The sequence below is a fragment of the Mycteria americana genome, chromosome 12 (assembly GCF_035582795.1).
Source record: "Mycteria americana isolate JAX WOST 10 ecotype Jacksonville Zoo and Gardens chromosome 12, USCA_MyAme_1.0, whole genome shotgun sequence".
Taxonomy (NCBI): Eukaryota; Metazoa; Chordata; class Aves; order Ciconiiformes; family Ciconiidae; genus Mycteria; species Mycteria americana.
The window spans coordinates 9,969,412-9,989,704 of NC_134376.1; the positions used below are offsets into that span (position 1 = coordinate 9,969,412).

The following is a 20,293-nucleotide window of genomic DNA, read 5'->3' on the forward strand; positions in this document are numbered from 1 at the left end:
TGGGCGGGGCGGCCTCGCCGGCGGCCTCGCCGTCGCCGTCGTCGCCTGAGGAGAGGCGGCGGCCGCGGGTCCGGTCCTGGTCCCGTCCGGTGCGGCCCGGCCGGCGCCGCTGCCGCCATGTTGTGCCACGGGGAGGGCCTGCTGAGCTCCCTCACGGCGCTGCTGGCAGCGGTGCTGGCGCTGAGCCGCAGCCCGGCGCTGGCCTGCCTGCTGACGGCCGGCCTCTACCTGGCGCTGCACCTCTTCAGGCTGGAGCCCGCCGCGCCTCAGAGCGCCCAGCGCGTCCTGCGGCCCCGCGGCGCCGCCGCCCGCATCGCCCACCGCGGCGGCGCGCACGACGCGCCCGAGAACACGCTGGCGGCCATCCGACAGGTCAGCACGGTGGGGCCTCACCGTGGCCGTGCTCACCGCCCCTCCGCGGGTGCTTAAGGGGCCGTGCTCACCGCTCCTCGGAGAGCCGGCCGTGCCCCGGGAGGCGCTGGAAGCGCGTTTAACGTGCCCAGCCGCTAAGGGACGTGCAGGGCCTGGGACGAGGTTAGAAGTGTGAGGCAAAGCTGCCAAACGCTCTGGAGAGAGAGGGAGCGAGAGCCTCGGGGAGTCTGTCTCCCCGTAGGTCTGGTGGGTGAGAGGCTGAAGTCAGTGGGCAGTAATACAAGCCTGTAGGTTATGTTTGATAATCTGCCTTTTCAGCAGACACCAAGCTCTCGTCACCCCGAAAAACTCCAGCTTCTTCCGACTTGCCACAGGAAGCTGTATGGCTTGGCAGTCCTTCATCCCCAAGTGCATTCAGAACAGTCTGATCAGATCTGAGTCTTGTGGGAACTGTGTTATATCCTTGGTGCTGATGGATATTTTAGCAGTGTAGCAATAATGAAATACTGTATTTTGCTGATATGGCAATAGAATATAGAGAGCGAACAGCAACTTAGTAACAGGTCATTTGCTTTTTGAGCCTTGAAGATCTGTAATGAGAATCCACAGTTATGGGAAAATCTGATATTGTGAAAACTTCACTGTGTACAGCCCTGCCATGAAACTTACTGCTGCCTCATCTGGGAGGCATCATGGTGCAGCCAGGGTTCAAAATCTGTTTCTGAGAATCATTTGAAATTGTGATTAGCAGTCTCTCAAATGTAGCGTATCTGTGATGATGAGATGTTGCTGCTCTGATGGTTTCTTACCTCTGGGTGAGGCAGGGCTCTCTGTTCTGATAAATTCTGAAGCTGCACAACAGAGATCCTTAGTCTAGAGTAACAGCTAGTGCATACCTGGCATTTGTCTTCCTGGTGCATTGGCCCTTTTCCCAGGAGGGCGTTTGGCCTTCAGAACAATTCATCTTGCTTGCAGTTCACTCAGGTGCTTTTCTGAGGAGTTCCTGGGAAAGAGCCAGGGCAGGAGCAGGATGTATGAAATGTTCTGAGGCAGCCCAGCTGCTTATTGCTCTCTGATACGGGGATTCCTCAGATAGGAACAGGGATTTGCCTACATAGATCTACTATTTAGTGCAAGCATGGTAAGTGGTACTTCTGGGAAGGTTTATATCTGCTGCATATGGTGGATAAACCGTACTGCACATGAATGGCGAACCTGAAAGAAATATTGCACCCGTGTTCCATAAAAAAAGGGATGATAGCTTTTTCTTGTGCAAGCAAAAACTTTATGCTCTGATGGCCAGCTCTGATTCTGGTTCTAAGTGTTAATTTATAAATTATCTAAACTGTAGGCATTTGCTTCCCTTCTCTTTTAGAAAGTAACATAACTTAAGGACGCAGGAGTTATTGGACCAGAAGGAGAGAGCAGGATTCTTTTCTGCATTTTTATCCTGAAACAGTCCCAATCCCAAGACTGAGACATTATCACTATGTTTTTATCTGTAAAATAGATTATATGCTTTCAGTTGATCTACAAATGCTTCTCACAATAACTTGGATAAAACCTACTTTGTTCTGCAGGTCAAGCTTACTGAAAAGAACATTACTAGTTTATGATTTTTTACCAGAATACAAACTAGTTATAGCTGTACCTATATTAAATCTATAAAGCTGTCTTTTCTGTTGTGTATGTGACTTTTTTTTTTAAGGCAGCTGAGAATGGAGCAACAGGTGTTGAGCTGGACCTTGAATTTACTGCAGATGGTGTTCCCATTCTAATGCATGATGAAACAGTAGAAAGGACAACTGATGGATCTGGAAGATTGTGTGACTTGACTTTTGATGAAATTAGGAGGCTTAATCCATCTGCAAAACATAGGCTATGGTAAATGAACTATTGCTATTCTGAAACTATTTTTACAACAGTGAAAAAAACATTCTTGATAAACAAAATTACTGATTTGATCTATCACCAATGAAAATTTTTGTAAATTTAAAACTTAGTCCCATATATTACTTCTCATTTGACTTTAGAAGCGTATGAGACTATATCTCCTTACCCATTCTTGCAATAGGAACAGTGAAGCAGAGTCAAGATAATTGGCTTTCAAGGACAAAAGCCACAGGCATCTAATGTGAAACAGGTTAATCTCTAGATCAGCTTCCCCTAAACTGACTGCAAGACACTAAAGATACTGGGAGTTTCACTATATGTCAAAATTGGCTTGAGTAATTACTTCTAATGCTAATCTTATTCACATATATTTCTTGACTGATTGTGTGTTGGGGATTCTAAACATCAGGATTATACTGTTGAAAAGGAGCTAGACAGATTTCCTGGGTAGTCTCAGGTAGGAGCTGTGACCCGGTGGCTGATTAGGTCCTTTCCAGTGGTAAGCAGGGGAAAATATTTTTATGCATTACTAAAATTTTAATAATGATGTAACTTCTACAGTATCATAAGTGAATCAATTTTAGAGGAAGAACTTCTAGTGTGTGCTCCTGAGACGCTGCATTAGGGATTTCCAGGCTCTTGTAAATATATCACCTGTGAGTCTGTGGTACAAGTAGCATCTTCCCCGTCTGTTACTGGAAAGGTGATCACCTGAACCACACAGCGAGAACTTCCACACACAGGCAGTTACCGCTGATCAGCTGTTCACTATCACCTTATCGGGAATAATTTATTGATGTGTAAAGCTTCTTCTCCTACATCCTCAGGTTGTCTTGCTTATTCTGCCAGGATCTGTGTTTCTGGCTCGGGGTTAGGGAGCGCAGTCAAAGCAGGATGAAGTGGGTGGATAGGTGGTCAGCAGTTGGGACTGAATGCTTATTTGTGGTAGTTGAGGAAGGAGGTGAAGAACTGAGGTTAACGTTTTGGACAAGGGGTTCAGTGAGCATTGGATTAGACCTTGAATTTGGAAGCGTATAATTCTCTAGTGGGCTTCTGGGGGAAAAGGAGATGTGCCCATATCGCTCTACATGTGCAGCCTTTTACTGGGTGAGACCCATCGCTGCCCTTGCTTTGCTTGTGTTTGATCCCACCTCTAATACTAGTGTATCAGCAAACTATGTTTAGGAATCCCTAGGAAACAGCTCTGTGTAGCTGGGGATGTGTGTGCCCATGTGTATCTTGACTGCATTCCAGTGAGGAGTTCTCTGTTTCTACAGGAGCAAATTCCAAGGTGAAAAGATACCGACTCTGAGAGAAGCTGTTGTGGAGTCTATGCATCACAATCTTATAATCTACTTCGATGTCAAAGGCCATGCAAATCAGGTACCGCTTACTGTACTAAGACACCTTCCTTCACCCTTTCTTTGGGTTTCTAACCTGCTTTTTTGTTGGTCTCCAACTGATATGTGTGGTACAGTCTGTGGTACAGACTGGATCTGCTATTTGTGTCATCCAAAGCTGGGCTGTCAAAGCAAAGACAACGTGTTCCCTTGTCCTGTTCCGTTGTCCTGGGAAGCTGCAACTTAAAATTAGCATGACACTTGTGCAAGGGTTGAATTCAGCTCACAGCACAATCACGAAACAAAGCAAAGTGAATTCCGTGCCTATGCTGAGGGGAGCTAGTATTTCATCTTCAGCCTCGAACTAAGGATCCTGCTTGTCTATAATTTCCATTACTGAAGGGAGATACAGGTGATCAATCATTAACATTTTATGCAAATTAGAATATTTTTTTCTTTAGCATAGCAAAATATGGAAATTCATTTTTCCCCTTGAACTAAACCCTAGGTAGTACTGCAGAATTTTCTCCACAATGTATTTAAAGGTATTTCAAACACTGAGCATGCCACTCTGCTGTAAACAGAATCACGAAAAGGACTTTTGTTGCAAAAAACAAAATGTCATTTCTGTGTTAATGGTATAAACAAAATGCTGTTTTTCTTCTCCCCCCTTTCCGTTTCAATCTTGTTACACAAAACAGGAAAGTATTTTTAAAGGGATTATTCTAAAATGACTTTGCAGTGTAAAGTAAATATGAATGTATGTATAAAGATAACATCTGTGTGTATCTCTAATTGGCAGGCAGTTGATGCCCTAAAACAACTCTACCGGGAATTTCCACGTTTGTATAACAACAGCGTAGTCTGTTCTTTCATGCCAGATGTTGTTTATAAGGTGATGTTTCCTAAAAGTTTTTATTTTGGATTTTTTTAGTTCTGTCTGGGAATTTGAGTAAGATATACAGCTCCCAATTCCAGATTACTTTTGGGTTGTTAAAATTGCCAAGACTTTAAAAAAAAATGAAGCATAAATCATAAGTCTCCTGCATAATCTTATTAGATCACTCTGTGCTCATTAGATGCACATCTGAATCGACAGCAATTCCCTCCATTCTGGAAGCTATGTAGGAAAAAGTGCATCGCTCTTACAGTTGGCATATGGCCAGGTATCTGTCTGCAAGGTCCCTGTTAAATAAACCTCATATTTTGATGTAAATGTAGACTGTTCTTAACTGTTTCCTAATTCTCATTGCCAAGTCTATTTACTATGTATTTTATTCCATTGTCTGACTGTTATGCAATTTTTTTAACATACGAGCAGTTGCTTATTCAGTATGTTTTAAAGAAAAGACAGTAAAATATCATAAACAGCTTTCTAAGAGTTACAAAAGGATTGGGGGGGAGAGGGAGAAGGATTTTGGTACAGCCGCAAATGCAAGCTAGCACTTTGTATCTAACATCTCCCAATTTATATTGCTTCTGTATGAATTACAGTCTTTTCTCCTTGATCTTCCAGATGAGACAAGCTGACACAAATGTTGTAACAGCACTAACACACAGGCCTTGGCATCTGAGTCATTTTGGAGATGGGACACCCCGTTTCGATTCCTCCTGGAAACATTATCTGTATATGATGATGGATATCATTCTAGATTGGAGCCTACACAGTTTCTTGTGGCGATTGTGCGGGGTTTCAGCTTTCCTCATACAGAAAAATTTTGTTTCTCAGTAAGTGTTAAAGCTTGCTAATATTATCAGGAGACTATATCATTCTATTAGTATATAAGGGTGGAGTTAACATAGTACATGTTAATCAGTATGTTGCATTTAGAGTTGTGTAAGGTTGTTTAGATAGCTTCTTTACTGCATGCTATTTTATTATTTTAAGCCTCTATCTTTTCAATCTGTATTTTTATCTTATGTTGGATCCTAAGTTTAGTCTCAAAGGGGAAGAAAACTGTTGCTTTTGCCTGTTTACAGTGATAAAACACACAAAGATGATGTTGCAAAAGATGATGCACTATCATTCTTGATGTGATACTGATATAAGTCTAAAACGGTTGTAGCCTCAGCACTGTCTGCCTTAAATATGGTAGTGTCAGCCTTCCTCTTATGGTGTCTCTGTTCCTTGCAGAGAGTACGTGAGGCACTGGTCTTCAAACGGAATTCAAGTGGTTGCCTGGACAGTGAACACGTTTGCAGAAAAAAGCTATTACGAAAGCGTCCTTGAAACCAGCTACATCACCGACAGCTTGGTGGAAGACTGTGATCCTCACTACTAGACCTGTGCTTTGTATACGCTCACCAGCCTAAAGAAGTTATCTTACTTGGGCAGGTCTGAACTTGCCATCGAGACGGTATCCACTGGTACAGACAGGACCGCTAAAGATAGTTCTGGGAAAAGGAAGAGCAGTAGTTCACTTCTGCTGTATGGTCAGATCTCCAATGCAGAAAACCCCTCTGTTACAACAGTGGACAAAGCCCAGGTACAGCCATCTGTAGTCTGAGGAGATCGCACTGTAACGTAAAAGGATCAGTTTTGACAAGCTAACTGGGCAACATGCTGTATGTGCAGGTTGCTTTATAATTCTCAGACTATTCCTTTGCTTTGTTTAAATCTTGGTTATAAAGTCATATCAGCAATTTTTGGTGGCAAAATTTAAAATCATACCTCGATTTTTAGTAATTTAAACAGTCTGTTCTACAACTGTATAATAATTTGAGGTTGACTTATGGCTTCTTGAAAACATCTACATTACTGTCCTCAAAACAGAATCTGAAAATAATGGTGCCAAAATAGAGGGTGAGTATATTTCCCTCCTACTGCATGGAAAGATGGCTGTGCTGCATCTTGACAAGGAAAAGAAAGCCAACTTTCCATGCTCAATGTGAAGACTATGAGAATTAATGAAAAAAAACTTGAGTATCTTCTTATCTTCCAGACTTTTTAAAAGAACTAAGGGAGGATAGAAGATTATGTCTTCTAATGATACAGCACATGAATGTATCTCTTTTTAAAAGAAAGCTATGTATCGAGTGCTGGTAGTGGTAGAACAAATAGAGCTGAAATGTCTTTTTACTTTGCTTATTGTTTGCATGGTTGAAGGGCACTCACAAGGATATGTGGGAAACTGTAATCCAGATTTAACTTGACATCAAAAGAGTCTGCAGTTACAATAAACAAGTATCTGATAGCTCACGGGTGTGGTATTCTTTATCAGCTGTGCAGCAGTGGATTGATGTAAAATGTCAAAATTAGTGTGGGTTGCTTGCTCTTTTTTTCTAACAAGTAAAACCCCCCACTGTTCTCATCACAGCTACCATCAATGTGCCATGAACAATGTTGGCTCTGCTCTGGAAGGAGCTGGTAGTTAGAGAAGACTGTCAATGATTAGCAAGAGCAGAAAACTCCCATGGAGCCAGCCCTAACATAATTTAGACCACCTTTTCTTAACGGCCAGTACATGGAATTACTAAGTTTAGTAATTTCATTTCAGAGGAACATGATACTAATCTCAACAGAAATGAGGAATTTGAACATTTAACTGATTGGTTACCTGCTGCAGGTTATTCAGACGTAATCTCGCAAGATACCTTAGACTACGCGTGTAGCAACGTGTATGTTTGACCAGCAAGTGTAACCATGGTTTAGTAAGGTGGTTCCTTGTGCTACTTCAGTGTTGTTGAATTCATTGTTTCCTTGTTTGGGCGTTGCTGTGTTTCAGCTGACGTGCTGCACTCCACACCAGGTGATCACTTGATGATGTGCTAGGGGAAAGCTGCGCTTACCAGAAATGGCACAGCAGACTGCATGGATTGGTGGTGCAGTTTGGTACATTGCTTTGGATATAAATGTTCTTGATAGTATGCCTCATGGTTAGAATTAGTTCTCATGCACAGAGCCAACTGCAATTTTTACAAAAAAAAAAAACCTTCTATAAAAGAGGCAAAAGGTAATTAAAAAATAAAAATCAGTCATCAGTGGAAAGAACTACACAATTGTCCCAATTAAGGTAAGTCCAAACTTCTGAATTAGTGGCAGATTAATGCTACTTTCTGCAAGGGGTGATGGTTTGGTTTTTTTTTTCCTTGTGTCTTGAACTATACATAAGCACAAAGAGGAGTAAGGAGTGGTTTTTCCTGTCAGGATTATGGGAGCCTCTTCAGTTCATGTCACTCATCCACCCTGCACTGCAGAACCACTGATCTCCATCTTCTGGTGCATGTCGTACTGCACAGTTTCTGTCCAGCTGTCTCATGAGTGCTGTAGCCTCCACCTTTACTGCTGTGTTCTACAGGTGCTCCCCGAGGACCCAGCGGAAGAGCAAATGACCCTTCATGGCAAATTATGCTTGCTCCAAAGATCCATTCTTTTTGTTGCTGCTTGAGTTGCTGGCACTGTTGAGTCTCTGTCCTCGGTACAAACACTAGGCCCATATTCAATATTCACAGCCAGACTCCACAGCTATACATGCAGAAAAACATAGTAAAAATGGATCTCTGATCTTGTGTTGTGTGTGAACTTTGTCCTTTCTTCTGTACCTTTGGTGGCTGGTTTTGGCTTGTCTTTAACTGAAATCACGAGCATGAGGAAAAGATGTGCCTCTTTCCTAAGGCATTTTTATGTCCAAAGCAACAAGGGAGGAATAAGCCAGGCAGTAGTAGAAAATGGGCTAAAAAAAATCATTATCAAGGCAGAGTTGTGGCAAAGTCAGTCACATACGATAAAAAAATCTCAATTGTATTACCTCCAATCTATCCTTTACTGGGAAAAGATATGTCAAACTTCTTGTTTGCAAGCAATGGTTTTTATCAAAATTCTCATCTCTCACTCTTAAAGAAAGAGTTCTGATAACTTTGGGCATCAAGGCTGGTTTTGAGTGACTGTAATATACCATAAAAATGGCTCAGAAAAGTGGAAATTGAATATAAGCTTAACCTGGTTCACACAAGTTACTTGGCAGCCATTACAATGTCTCAGTCATTAGAAGCAACTGCACTTCAATTTCCTTCTGGTTTTATTGGACTAATACTTCACTTTTGGTTTAGATCAGATAAAAACAGTTTGAACAATATAACTGACATCTTTTTAGATCAAAGCTTTTATTTACAATTAGGCGCAAGTTTCCTTATATTTAGTCAACAGCAAGTGACCAGCTGTGGAGGGACCCTTACCGTACCAAGGTCATAGCCAGCCCTGGAGGAAGGCTGATGATCACCAGAATATCATTACTTCAAAACCAAACCAAACACGCAGGATATTCCCTATCATAATAAACTGCAATCGGGATGCCTTTTGCAATCTGTTCTATTTTTTCCTTCCATTTAGGGGTAAAAAAAAAGAAGTTTGAATGGTTCTTTCAGTCATTAGTTCAAAGGAGTATTGCTTTCTGCAGAACATCATTTAATGAGTTAACACTCATTATTGATTCTGCCTGCTCACGGTCAAAAGTCTTTGTCGTCATCTTCGTCTTCCCACTGAGCTGCTTCTCTAGCACGGAGAGCGAGCGCCACTGCCTCGGACACGCCTGGACTGCTGCTGGGCTGGGATGTCTCTGGATCTGCTTTTCACAAAGGCAGTGATGTTAATTATGCTGGTGTTGGTGCAATAACCACCCCCGCTACAAAGCCCAGGGCTATTGAAGTGTCTCATCTGCCAAGTATTTGGAATGAAGTGCATGCTTGTGTAAACCAGGAATAGTTCAAGCTACCACGCAAGTTTCCACAGCTTTTTTTATTCTGGACATACAATGTCCTAGGGACCCTACATCATTGATAACCTCTTCTGAGGTTAAAATATACTTTCACCGAGATGTGAAGTATATAATGTGATATAATATTCTTGCCTGTGGCTGCTCCCATAAGACAACATGGCTCATTTACCCACAGAAATTAAACTCTCTGGTATACAGAAGCTGTGATCAGTCTTCAGAAGTTACCACCAACATCGCAACAAGCTACCAATAAGCACGCTCTATAGAAAATCTTTACCCCAAAACCCAGTCTTTTTAAAGTTTTCTCTTTATGCAAGATGCTAAAATTCTGTGTCCCTTACATCAAGCTGTTACATGCTGTGGCTGTACTACATCAAACATTTTTACTGAGCTGAGCTTCTAAGAGCTGCTTTCTGTGTTCAGCATTTGTTGCTTACCTAGTGGGAAGCCAGATCCCCTCAGGATCCCAGCAGAATAGGGATACTGAAAACAAAATTCACAAGTAGATTTAGGTCGATGTTTCCCTCATGTGCCTGTTATCTTGTATTTAAAAAGATACCAGTTACCTGTAACAAAACCATACTCTCCAGATCTTAAGCAGGTCTGCCAGTATGACTATTCCAACAGCTATCCTGATTACATTTTCGTACCTGTTCAAATCAATCTTTAAAACTATTTCTATACATACAGCATGTTCTCTTTGTTCAACATACGCCCATGGTCTATATCATGCCCCAGGTTCTATGTAGGGAAATCTAGCGAAGCCTTCCTTCTTTTGACCATCTCACCTCGTCGTGGGATGCATTTTGATTTCTGTCAAATGCCCTTCCTGGGTAGCCTGGCACTTGCTGGGCAGATTGCCTGGATGGTTGGTGTGAAGAAGAGCTTCTCTGAAAGACAGAATATTTGGCATTAGCGGGACTATACTCTGGCTTCCAGTCATGACTTTGTGGCCAGCGCTCCCCACACCTGAGGCCATTACCCTTGTTTTAGGGAGGTGGCTCTTCTAGTAGATCCACAATGAGATTATTCTGCCATCTCCATTTGAAATCTGACCTGAACAACTACAAGAATATCCACATTTTGTAGGCTATCGAACCCTCCCCTCAGGAGTCCCAGTTGCAACCCTGGACATGGCCACAGGGTTGTCTAGTGTTTGAAAATCCCCAGCACACAGAAAATGCCCATTCACTTTAAGCTCCCCTCTTTACAGTCAATATTTAATTATATTATCACATATGTATTTATATTTATCAATGTATCAATATCAATATCAATTATCAATATTTATTTTTATTTCTTTATATTATCACATTAATGATGGCCAGTCATACAGGGGGATTTGGGTTTTGGGGGGGAGGGAGGGGAACCTAACAAACCCTTTTTCTTCACCAGTATGTAGGTCAAAGAGTTTTCACTCAACCCAAATAAAAACACTGCACACCACCTATATATGCACATTTTAACACTAATTTGATGGCGCAGCAGGCAGGACTGACTTGAAAAATAAATTCAAGTTTAAGACGTTAGATGTCTGTCTTGATGTGGTATGGGATTTAAAATGGGGTTAAGTCAAAGCACTCAGTTTTACCTCACCTGAAAAGATTGGGCAGGGGGGGCACAATCCATAAACCCCTAAGGAAATACAGAGTCAGGGGAGGAAGGCAGCCTCCTTCTTAGTCTGGGCAAGGTTCAAGTGTGGCCGAACCCTTTAGTGACCACTGCACACCTAGATCAGGAATGTTTTCTTGCAGTTTCATAATCATAAATAATGTCTAGTGAGGGTAAGGACTTTTCTATATCCTTCCCAGGTTAAATTCCAGTCTGGAACAAACAGTTAGGGAACTTCCACGGCATCCTTTTGCTGTCTGGAGTTAACTAGTAATCAATCAACTTACATGAAGTTTTAAACACAGACATATCCCAAAATGGCAGCCTATTTGCAAGGCTGGAGGAACCCCACAAAATCGTACCAAGCACATAACTGAAACAGTAGTACTGGAACTATCGAACTGACCTGCTGGCCTTGTACTCTTCGCGCAGACGGGTTTTCTTTTGCCCTTTGCAGTGCCCATAGTTTTTCAAGTAAAAACATTTTATCTTTTCCTTCCTATGGTCAAGACATATTTGATCATTAGCTGGAATGGACTAATCATTCTTGAGAGGCTCAAGGCCTATGAGTAACCATTGACCAGAATAATCATTAAAATTCCTTTTATTCTAAAATCATCTGTCTACAGAGGGAGCTGCAGCAGCACAGCTTGAAGATAAAATTATTTTGCAGCAACTCTATTTGTGAGTTAAGTTTCCCTGCAATTCCCATGGGGGAGGGCTCCCACCCTCCTTTGCATTGTCACAGAAAAAGCAGATTACAGCTCCACAATAGCAGGATAAGACTCAACAAGGAAGCCAAATTTTAAAAAAAGGTAAAGTTGAAAGTCAAACTTACATTAATAATTTGCTTATGTAAGAGTTTGGTCATGGTCTTTCTTCCTTCTATTATTTGCCAGTAAATATAAGTAATAATTCTAAACAAACAAACAAACAAAGTCCAACATATGAGCACTCTTACCCATGAGTATTTCCTCTTAGTCATTGCCTAAACAGAAAGTTATCCTGTTTATTTTATCCATTAAAAGATATATACACACACATATATACATATATATACACACATATATTAAAAAAAAAATATATGTATACAATTACACAAGGAATGGCAAACACATGAAATTGCTTAAGAGATTCTCTTGGAAAAGACCCAAAGGTTTACGGACTTGTATTCAAGATGAGAGGTACAATTAAAGTAAGTCAACAACACGAGGTGCGTTCCAGGTAACAAAAAGGAACCTAATGCTCTTATCCAACTTTGTGTCATTTGCCTAGACACATGCCTGGAGCTTAAATCACAACACTGAACACTTATTGCTTCTAGGCCAATCCCGGTCCCACTAGGATGAGTGGGATCTTGTTTCATGAGAACAGGTTTGGGCTCTTAGGTCTGCGTGGCCCATGCTAGAAATATCAAGCAGCACAGCTACAACATCAAACCCTACCAGTGGGCACATAGCTTAATATGCACATACTGGTTTTGCCAAAATAATTTACTTCAGCCGAGGCGACAGTATGTGAATTTACTTGAGATTAGCTGGAAGCAGACTGCAACCTACTTATTAGCATTTCCCCGTACAGTCTGCTCACTTTAACATGCTGCTTGTGCACTATCACGCCCTTCCACCGCAGTGTCCCTATGGTAGTTCAGCTATTCTTTACATGGTATCATCTCCTCTAATGACTCCACTGATGAGAAATGGCCAGAAAAGACAAAGCGGCCATCTCCCAAACTTCTGCTTTTTATGTCGCTCAGGGTCCTAGTATACATCTGCCTGTATTCCCTGTGCTTGTGAAAGCTTGCTCTTTCCCTACCATTTATTCACCTCTGAGGGGAGAGGCGGGGGGGAGAAGCAATTTATCCTGCCAACTGTACGCAGCATATTCACTTTTGCTGACGTTCCTAAAGGCAAGTGTGCCAGTGGTAATAAGACCTGGAGCCTAGGCAGCAGTAAACTAGAAGTATTCAATTAAAAGCAGCGTATCCTAGGGTTAGCATGAAGCTGGTTTGTAAAGAGCTTTGGCATCCTAACATAAAAGGAATAGGTTTTATAACTTTTCAATGTACTTCAAATACATGAATTTCTAATATATTAACCATTTCTGATGCTTTAAAATGCACTTTGCAATTTCTTTTATGAAGAATGCCTATGTCATAGCCAGTTTTTTTCTACCTCAGGTCCCTTTCCATTAGCAGGTACTTACAGGACAAAAACGGAGAGGATGAAGAAGAAAAGTTCACTTGTAATTAAGTTATGGTAGATCCACACTACCCATTTTGAGGCACTGTAATTGTCCAGTATTTTTATCCACTCAGAGACTGCAGCATACATAGAAGACAAACCTCTGAAAGGACCACATTCTTCTGAAGGTTTTAACCTGAAAGTGTGGAAAAAACAGCTACTTAAGGCTTCATATGTTAACAAGTGATTTAGTTAATACTGTGATTTTGTACATCAAGATGCTCATTAGTTTGCTACAGCCCTCTGCTCTCTTTGGACCCTCAGGGGACTTCCATGATCTGTGTTTGATTTTTAACTTGGGTCACTCTGCAGCCATTAAAATGTCCACCCCAGACTACGCAGCGAGAGATGAGAGACCTCGCTGCAATGGATCGGTACCAAGCCCTGTAAACGCAATCTTGACCTAAATGTAACAAGTCAATCACTGTAGCGCAAGCTACAACAAATTGAAAATCTGGATTTTCAAAGTTTCACCACAGGTGCTTAAGGGAGCCATCATTTCACCTTGCCTTCGAGGACATGAGTCACTACAGATTTTCAGTAACAGGATGTGGTGAACTAAGGCAGCCCGTAGCAAGAATTAACATTTTCAGGTAGACTGAAATAGGAAAATGTTGTTTGCTTTGAAACCGAACCACTCTAGACAGTCTGAAATTCCCACTTGCCATCTGGAAATGTTTGCTCTGAAATATTTCATCCCACCTGGTTTCATGTGTAGCCACCTGTCTTACCAAATATTGAAATCATGTGGCTGAGAATTGCCAATAAAAAGAAAAGAAAAGGGGTATTCATGCTGCCCTTATTACTGCAAGCAGAGTAACATGCACATAAACAAAGCCGCTTCAAAATACTGGTAACAACCGACATGCATTATTGCAGAGGTCAGCACTCCCTGCAAAAAGAGCCTCTGAACTTCGTAAATAATCCAGAAGTTGACCTCAACTGAGTTTTTCCAAGTGTTTCTCCACTGCAGACCCAGTATGGCCTATAACGTAAATAAGTCCAGAACTAGGACTAGGTTGCAGAAACTTCTAAGGAGGAGGGGAAGCCAAAACTTGCTGTGACATTTCAATAGGAATGGAAAACTTCATGGTAACTTTGTTTCTCCTCCCACTTTCCTATGGGACAAGTTACTGCATTAACCACATTCTTGCAAACTCACTGAGCACGTCTTGTTTTCAGAATACAGAACACGTCATGAACATCTGAAACCTTCCATTAGCAATTAATATAGCTTCTTCTATAGAAAAATGCAGATTCCTCTGCCTGGTATCAGGTCACACAGCATAGCATAGTAGGCTTGAATGCCAGTGATCTTCCATACCTCCAGACGGTGACTCCAATGACAGACAGGACTCCAAGGAAGGAAGGGAAGAACAGCAGGAACATGAAGGATGTTGTCATTTGAGCAGTTCTCCAGACTTTGCGAGGGGGGTGGCAATTCATCATCAGACTGACCTTTCAAGGGATGAAGGTACACTGACTCCTGGAATGGTGTTACCTGCCACTTCAACTCCGTTTAAGTCAATCCCACTGAAATTGCTGGTGGCAATTGCTGGAATAGCATCTATCAAAAGTTTCCAAGAACTTCCTTTATATGAATTTGATAGATATACCGTAGTTTTAGAAAACTTCAAGAATATAGTCTTTAAATAGTAAGAGACAAAATGAGGTTCTGATGGGTTCTTCAGGACTCTGTTGAATAGTTTGCTTTTGTAGCATACACAAACCCACCGTTCAGGGAAGTTTGCATCAACGTTTCTAGCTATAGCTTTGTTCTTGTACATTCAACACCACAAACTGTTCAATGACCCAACAAACAATCCATCATCTAGTCATACTACTGAGACAAAGAATTCCGAAAAGAAGAGGTTTCCACCAAGATCTTTAGCTGAATCACCCTGCTTTCACTTAGATAACTTGCAGGGGGTGGGGGGAGCTGCTGGGGAGTAAGCGGGAAGCCAGAGTCACAGCCACAGGCTGAGTGACTATATTGACATACGCACTCGTACACTGTTAATTCCCCAGCCTTTAATTTTACTACTTTATTCTCTCCCCTCTCTAACGGTGTTCTTAACCCCTCCTATAACCCTTCCACACTTTTCTCCCCTCTCACATTTCACAGGTTTGTAATTCAAGGGCATGCATCTAAATTGGGTTCCTTTAAAGCACCCCCCCACCCCCGCAAAACCCGATCAACCAAACTGCTCCCCTAAAGGCAAAACCCCACAGCCTCCAGACAAAACCAGCACTTTAACGCAATGAATTCTGCCCAGATTTCAAATGGTGTAAGTTTATGATGAATACATGTAAAGCTTGTTACCTTTTTCACATAAAATACTATAGAAAATGATATCATCTGGATACCAGGCAGCAGAGGTGAGAAGAGGATACCGATCCTACAAGAAAGGATTTGTAAGAGAAAAGTTAAATCTTCACTATTTACCACACAGCTCTCAGTGCACTGAAAACAGAAAACATCACACTAACTTAATATACAGTTAGTGTTTGGTTATTTGGAAATGTAATTTTATTAGCATCGATCCTGTAACAGCAAGTCAACCTTTAAAAATATGCAACTTCAACCATACATATCTATGCACACATCCACAAAACTCTCTTGGAATGGGAGTAACGTACTCATTCTTAGAAATAAGGCATCTTTTCCAGGGTTTAATACTGAGACTATTTCAACAGGAACACCATTCCAGTGGGGAAGTAAACAAAACTCTAGGATGTTCCTTTTATGGGTTTCCCCCAGACCAGGTGGCCACAGGGTAAGCGACTGACTGAAGTTGTTGTTATTGCCTGCATAGTTACAAAGAGAACTGGCAAGTCACAGTCCTTACAGAGGTACTTAATATACCATCTCTCTCGGGCTTTTATCCTGTTCTTTCCCCCATGATGTGAAGCACCCAGAAATGCCTGAATAAGAATGTTCCATGGTATTTTTAAGTGCAAATGAAGTTTTGGCCATAAATGCATGTCATGGTTTAACCCCAGCCGGCAACTAAGCACCACCCAGCTGCTTGCTCACTCCCCCGCCCCTGGTTGGATGGGGGAGAGAATCGGAAGAGTAAAAGTGGGTTGAGATAAGAACACTCGTGGGTTGAGACAAGAACAGTTTAAGAATTGAAATATAATAACAACAACAACAAGAAGAAGAACAATAATAATAATATAATGTAAAGGGAAAATAACAAAAAGAGAGAGAAATAAAACCCAAGACAGACAAGTGATGCAAATGAAAAACAATTGCTCACCACCAACCAACCGATGCCCAGCCAGTCCCCAAGCAGCGGCCCCCGGCCAGCTTTCCCCTAGTCTGTATGCTGAGCCATCTTACGGTATGGAATAGCCCTTTGGCCAGTTGGGGTCAGCCATCCTGGCTGTGCCCCCTCCCAGCTTCTTGTGTATCTCCAGCCTTCTCAGCTGATAGAGCACGAGAAGCTGAAAAGCCCTTGACCAGTGTAAGCACTACTTAGCAACAACTAAACCATCAGTGTGCTATCAACATTATTCTCATACTAAATCCAAAACACAGCACTATACCAGCTACTAGGAAGAAAATTAACTCTATCACAGCCGAAACCAGGACAATGCACCACTTACCAAGTCAAAGTCTGTGCATAGATCAAATCTAAAACATTTCGTCCGATATCAAATTCTGGCGGCCCCAGGCTCACACAGACTGTAGTTCCAATAATTCTGGGGGAGGGAAAAAAAAAACCCAACACAGCACAATAGCATTTGCTAAATTATAAAACCCTTTGTAGAAATCTCTACAAGTGACCTCCTGAATACAAGCATCAATAACAAATTATTCAGAGGCTGCATTACCACATCATGCAAAGCAGCCACAGCTCATTGATTAGATAGCACATCAAAAATGAAACAGAATTTGGCAAAAGCAAATTCCCATAACACACAGCAGGGGTGAAACAAGATCTAGGATATTTTTCATGCCACTCAAAGAAAAGAGGGGGAAAAAAAAAGGATTTGTAACTATATTGGAAAAGTATGCTTATGCTTATGATTAAACAGGTGAAATGGCCTCAGTACAAAACTGTAACAGCTCCTCAGTTCCTGAGTCTTGAAAAATTTCAGGCTCAATCAAAAAACCCAAATCTTGTAGACTGATACTTTTAGTATATCCTAAAGTATATTCTACTTTAAACTAACTGAGGTTGCAAGTAGCTGAGACACACACAGGTAAGTAAGTACCCAGAGAATTCCTGCTGAGGGCCAACAATCCCTTTTTATCACCTCATTTTTCCTGAGCTGGGAAGATTCAGTTTCTGCCTGTTGTAGCAAGAACAGTAAAGATTTTGGTAACTATCCCATCTTCCCGTGAATACAGGTCTTGGTACCACCTGATCAGCTGCACCATCAATAATGTTTCAGGGCTGGGCTTGCAGGGGGTTACTCTGAATACATACAAATAAATACGAGTAATTGCACTTTTAATCTGTCACTGCTGTAAGTCTGGTGCTTTTGCACAGCTTAGTGGAGGACATTCATCACAGCTGACACTGCAGTTTTGGTACTGTGACCTTTTGCTGGGAGGTGGTTTCCTATCTGAACAGAATGAGAACAGAAGGATTAAAGTACACTGGCAAAAGCTGTGGAGGGAAATTCTTCAAGGGCTTCTCAATGTTGTTTTGTGTTGATTTAGCAAAGTTAACAAAGTCCTACCTTGTAAACCAGTCTTGTTCACGTCATGTGCAAAGGGCAAACAATGGATCTCCTACACAAGTATGGCCAGCAACCCTAAATGCTCTGGCAAGCACTTAAATACTCTACTACCTTAAGTCATAAATAACGTTTGGCAATATGAAGGTACATACAGCAGATGTCACAATTAAATTACTTTTTGCTTACATGTTTAGCTGTATTCACATTCAGTTAAAAATACTTTCTCACTTACCATGCTACAGAAGTCTACACTTGAGAGTCATATTACATCCTTAATAAGACTGGTTAAAATAAGACTTTAAACTTGTGTGCACTCTGTAGAGTGACATAACTAAGAGGGAAAAAAAATACAGGGGGACATACCAAGGAAAGCCAGTGTGCCTGTGCACATGCAGAAAAGGAAGGTTTTCTGCTTGAGACACTTGGTCCTCTGTCACCCCATTCAGGAGATCTATGGGAGTACAATGTGGCTTCCTCCCTGCCTGTGTTTCCATCTCCAAAGGAAAAAAGGACACATCGGAGAGTAGAACGGTACGCACTCTGACCTCCTCCTAAGGAGCTGCAATATAGGCAAGGCATGTACTCAGAGACTATGCCTGGTAGAGACAACCAAGGAAGCTTCAGTGATGCCACAGCCACACTTCTGTTGGACTTCTCCTTTTCTCACATTGGAAAAAAAGACGATGTCTTTGGTGTCTTTGGTTAACGAATAAAAACAAGATTAGAAAAGTAGTACTCACCTTCGTAAAAACTCTCCAAAGAAAGAGCCAAGCAAACAAAATATGAAGTCAACTAGAACAAGACGATAGATATCTTGGCCAACCAGGGTTTCCCAGCACTTTAAGATGTAGAAGACAAAAAAAAAAAAAAAAAAAGCACATCTGGAAGTCAAAAATCATGCAATTCTAACATTGTTCCCAAATGCCTGGGCACCTGAAACTTGGGCTATAGACCAAAGTTTTGCTAATACCCTGACTAATCATAGTTGACCTCTCACTGAGCAATGCTGCAAACCAGCTGAGACCCGAGTCGGGTGATTCATTTTTTCCTACAGTTCATTTCTCTAGAGATGCTAATAAAAAAAAAAGTTGGGGCAGCAAATTCAGCTTTCCAAGACACGACATGTACTTCTCTTTGCTGGAGCAAGCCACTTATCAAAATGGTTCCTAACCTGACCTTGTAAGTCAAAGATTTCTAATTTTGAAACTTTACCTGTGACTCTGATGCAGCCACAATGTTAAGCCAGTAGTAGCACAGTATTCCAACAATTGATATCTTCAGGATGACATTTCTAAAACGAAAAAGTAACAGTAACTGCACTGACAGCTGGTCCATAAGCTCACTGGAAGGAATGATGGCAGGATGACCGTTGGTTTCACGTTATTACCTCCTTTTATAACAACAATAGCACTACAGAGTGCCAGGACTAACAGGAGCTCTCTTTGGAGGTCAGGTGCAGCATTATTCCATCGTCCTGGCAGAAGGGGAGCTGGGCATGACAACCTTGGCACAAGCCTCTGCTAAACAGGCTGAGGGTTGGGTGTGTGGGCTCCACCGGGGAGGAAGGTCTGAGGGGCACCAGGGGTTACATGCTGTTAATTCCATGCATCTGTGGTGAAGTAAGACCTCCTCACTCCTCTCTCCCCTTCCTTTCCCTGGGGGGCCAACAGCCCAAGGGCCACGTAGGGAAGCTACAAACAAAACCAAGCCCAGTGTCACAGTGTGCCTAATTGAGAGGGAAACCACACCCCATCCTCATACAGAGATCTAACACTCCAGAAGGCTCACAGAAGACAAACAAAACGTGGAGGGAAGAGTGTACAGAAGCCTGTGGAGAAGATGAATTCTCCTCCATGGCTCCCTACTGCCCACCACACCACCTAGACACAGCTTGCTGCCAAAAGGAGAGTCAGACAACTTCAGGCAAAAAGCACTAGGAGGTGGTAGCAACAAATACCTTGTAATAGTGACATATATCTGCTGTCCAGGAGTCTGAAATCTCTCCAGGTGTCCAAGCCACGAGTAGAAGAACGGGACGAATGTGTTGAGGAGAGATGCAACGATAGGTAGCACCAACATGGCAGCTTGGCTCTCTAGGTCATTTTTATGCTCTTTCACAAACAGCTTAGACAGGAAAAACAAAACCAAAGAAACAACCAAACACCACCAACTTAGAGCCTTAACTGAAATGCTGCCTCAAGTTATGTCCACAGAGAAGACACTTGGCACACCTCCCTGTATGTTCTCAGGTTAGAGACTACCATGTATTATGGGCCCATGTCCAGCAGCACAGTGACCTTCTCCCCTTCCCCTGTTACAGGGGACCAAGGGTGGGAGCCCCCGCTTAAAAGCACCTCCTAGGCAAAGGAGAGGCAGGCTTTGCTGAGGCTTCTCCTTGCTGTTTCTTTCAAGGTCACCAGCTGCA

The 20,293-nt window shown here is 42.1% G+C and overlaps 2 protein-coding genes across 6 annotated transcripts in view; one reads left to right on the top strand and one right to left on the bottom strand.

The window, feature by feature from the left end:
• The first annotated feature begins 47 nt into the window (after window positions 1-47).
• On the top strand, window positions 48-7,836 carry GDE1 (glycerophosphodiester phosphodiesterase 1). The gene is made up of 6 exons (XM_075515085.1): window positions 48-372; window positions 2,081-2,256; window positions 3,543-3,648; window positions 4,408-4,500; window positions 5,122-5,333; window positions 5,740-7,836. The coding sequence occupies exons 1-6, from the start codon at window positions 118-120 to the stop codon at window positions 5,885-5,887; spliced, it is 990 nt and encodes a 329-aa protein (XP_075371200.1). The 5' UTR covers window positions 48-117; the 3' UTR covers window positions 5,888-7,836.
• Window positions 7,837-8,411: 575 nt separating this feature from the next.
• TMC5 (transmembrane channel like 5) overlaps window positions 8,412-20,293 on the bottom strand; it is a 33,604-nt gene continuing 21,722 nt past the window's right edge. For 3 of the 5 annotated variants that reach the window (XM_075515009.1, XM_075515006.1, XM_075515010.1), the window contains 11 exons: window positions 19,826-19,992; window positions 19,081-19,159; window positions 18,609-18,706; window positions 16,786-16,881; window positions 15,497-15,572; window positions 14,498-14,631; window positions 13,136-13,309; window positions 11,769-11,847; window positions 11,337-11,429; window positions 10,108-10,209; window positions 8,412-9,166 (listed from right to left, as the gene is read on the bottom strand). In XM_075515009.1, the coding sequence (XP_075371124.1) occupies window positions 8,978-9,166; window positions 10,108-10,209; window positions 11,337-11,429; window positions 11,769-11,847; window positions 13,136-13,309; window positions 14,498-14,631; window positions 15,497-15,572; window positions 16,786-16,881; window positions 18,609-18,706; window positions 19,081-19,159; window positions 19,826-19,992 (1,287 nt within the window). In that variant the 3' untranslated portion in view covers window positions 8,412-8,977. Of the gene's footprint in view, window positions 9,170-9,756; window positions 9,803-10,107; window positions 10,210-11,336; window positions 11,430-11,768; window positions 11,848-13,135; window positions 13,310-14,497; window positions 14,632-15,496; window positions 15,573-16,785; window positions 16,882-18,608; window positions 18,707-19,080; window positions 19,160-19,825; window positions 19,993-20,293 lie in introns of all 5 variants that reach the window. The other 2 variants (XM_075515008.1, XM_075515007.1) reach the window with 2 other exon arrangements.

Bases quoted from the DNA above. Each gene is read 5' to 3' on its own strand.
- GDE1 (XM_075515085.1), top strand. From the start codon at position 118: ATGTTGTGCCACGGGGAGGGCCTGCTGAGCTCCCTCACGGCGCTGCTG. The intron at 3,649-4,407 runs GTACCGCTTACT...TCTAATTGGCAG, and splicing joins TCAAAGGCCATGCAAATCAG to GCAGTTGATGCCCTAAAACA. The intron at 4,501-5,121 runs GTGATGTTTCCT...TTGATCTTCCAG, and splicing joins TGCCAGATGTTGTTTATAAG to ATGAGACAAGCTGACACAAA.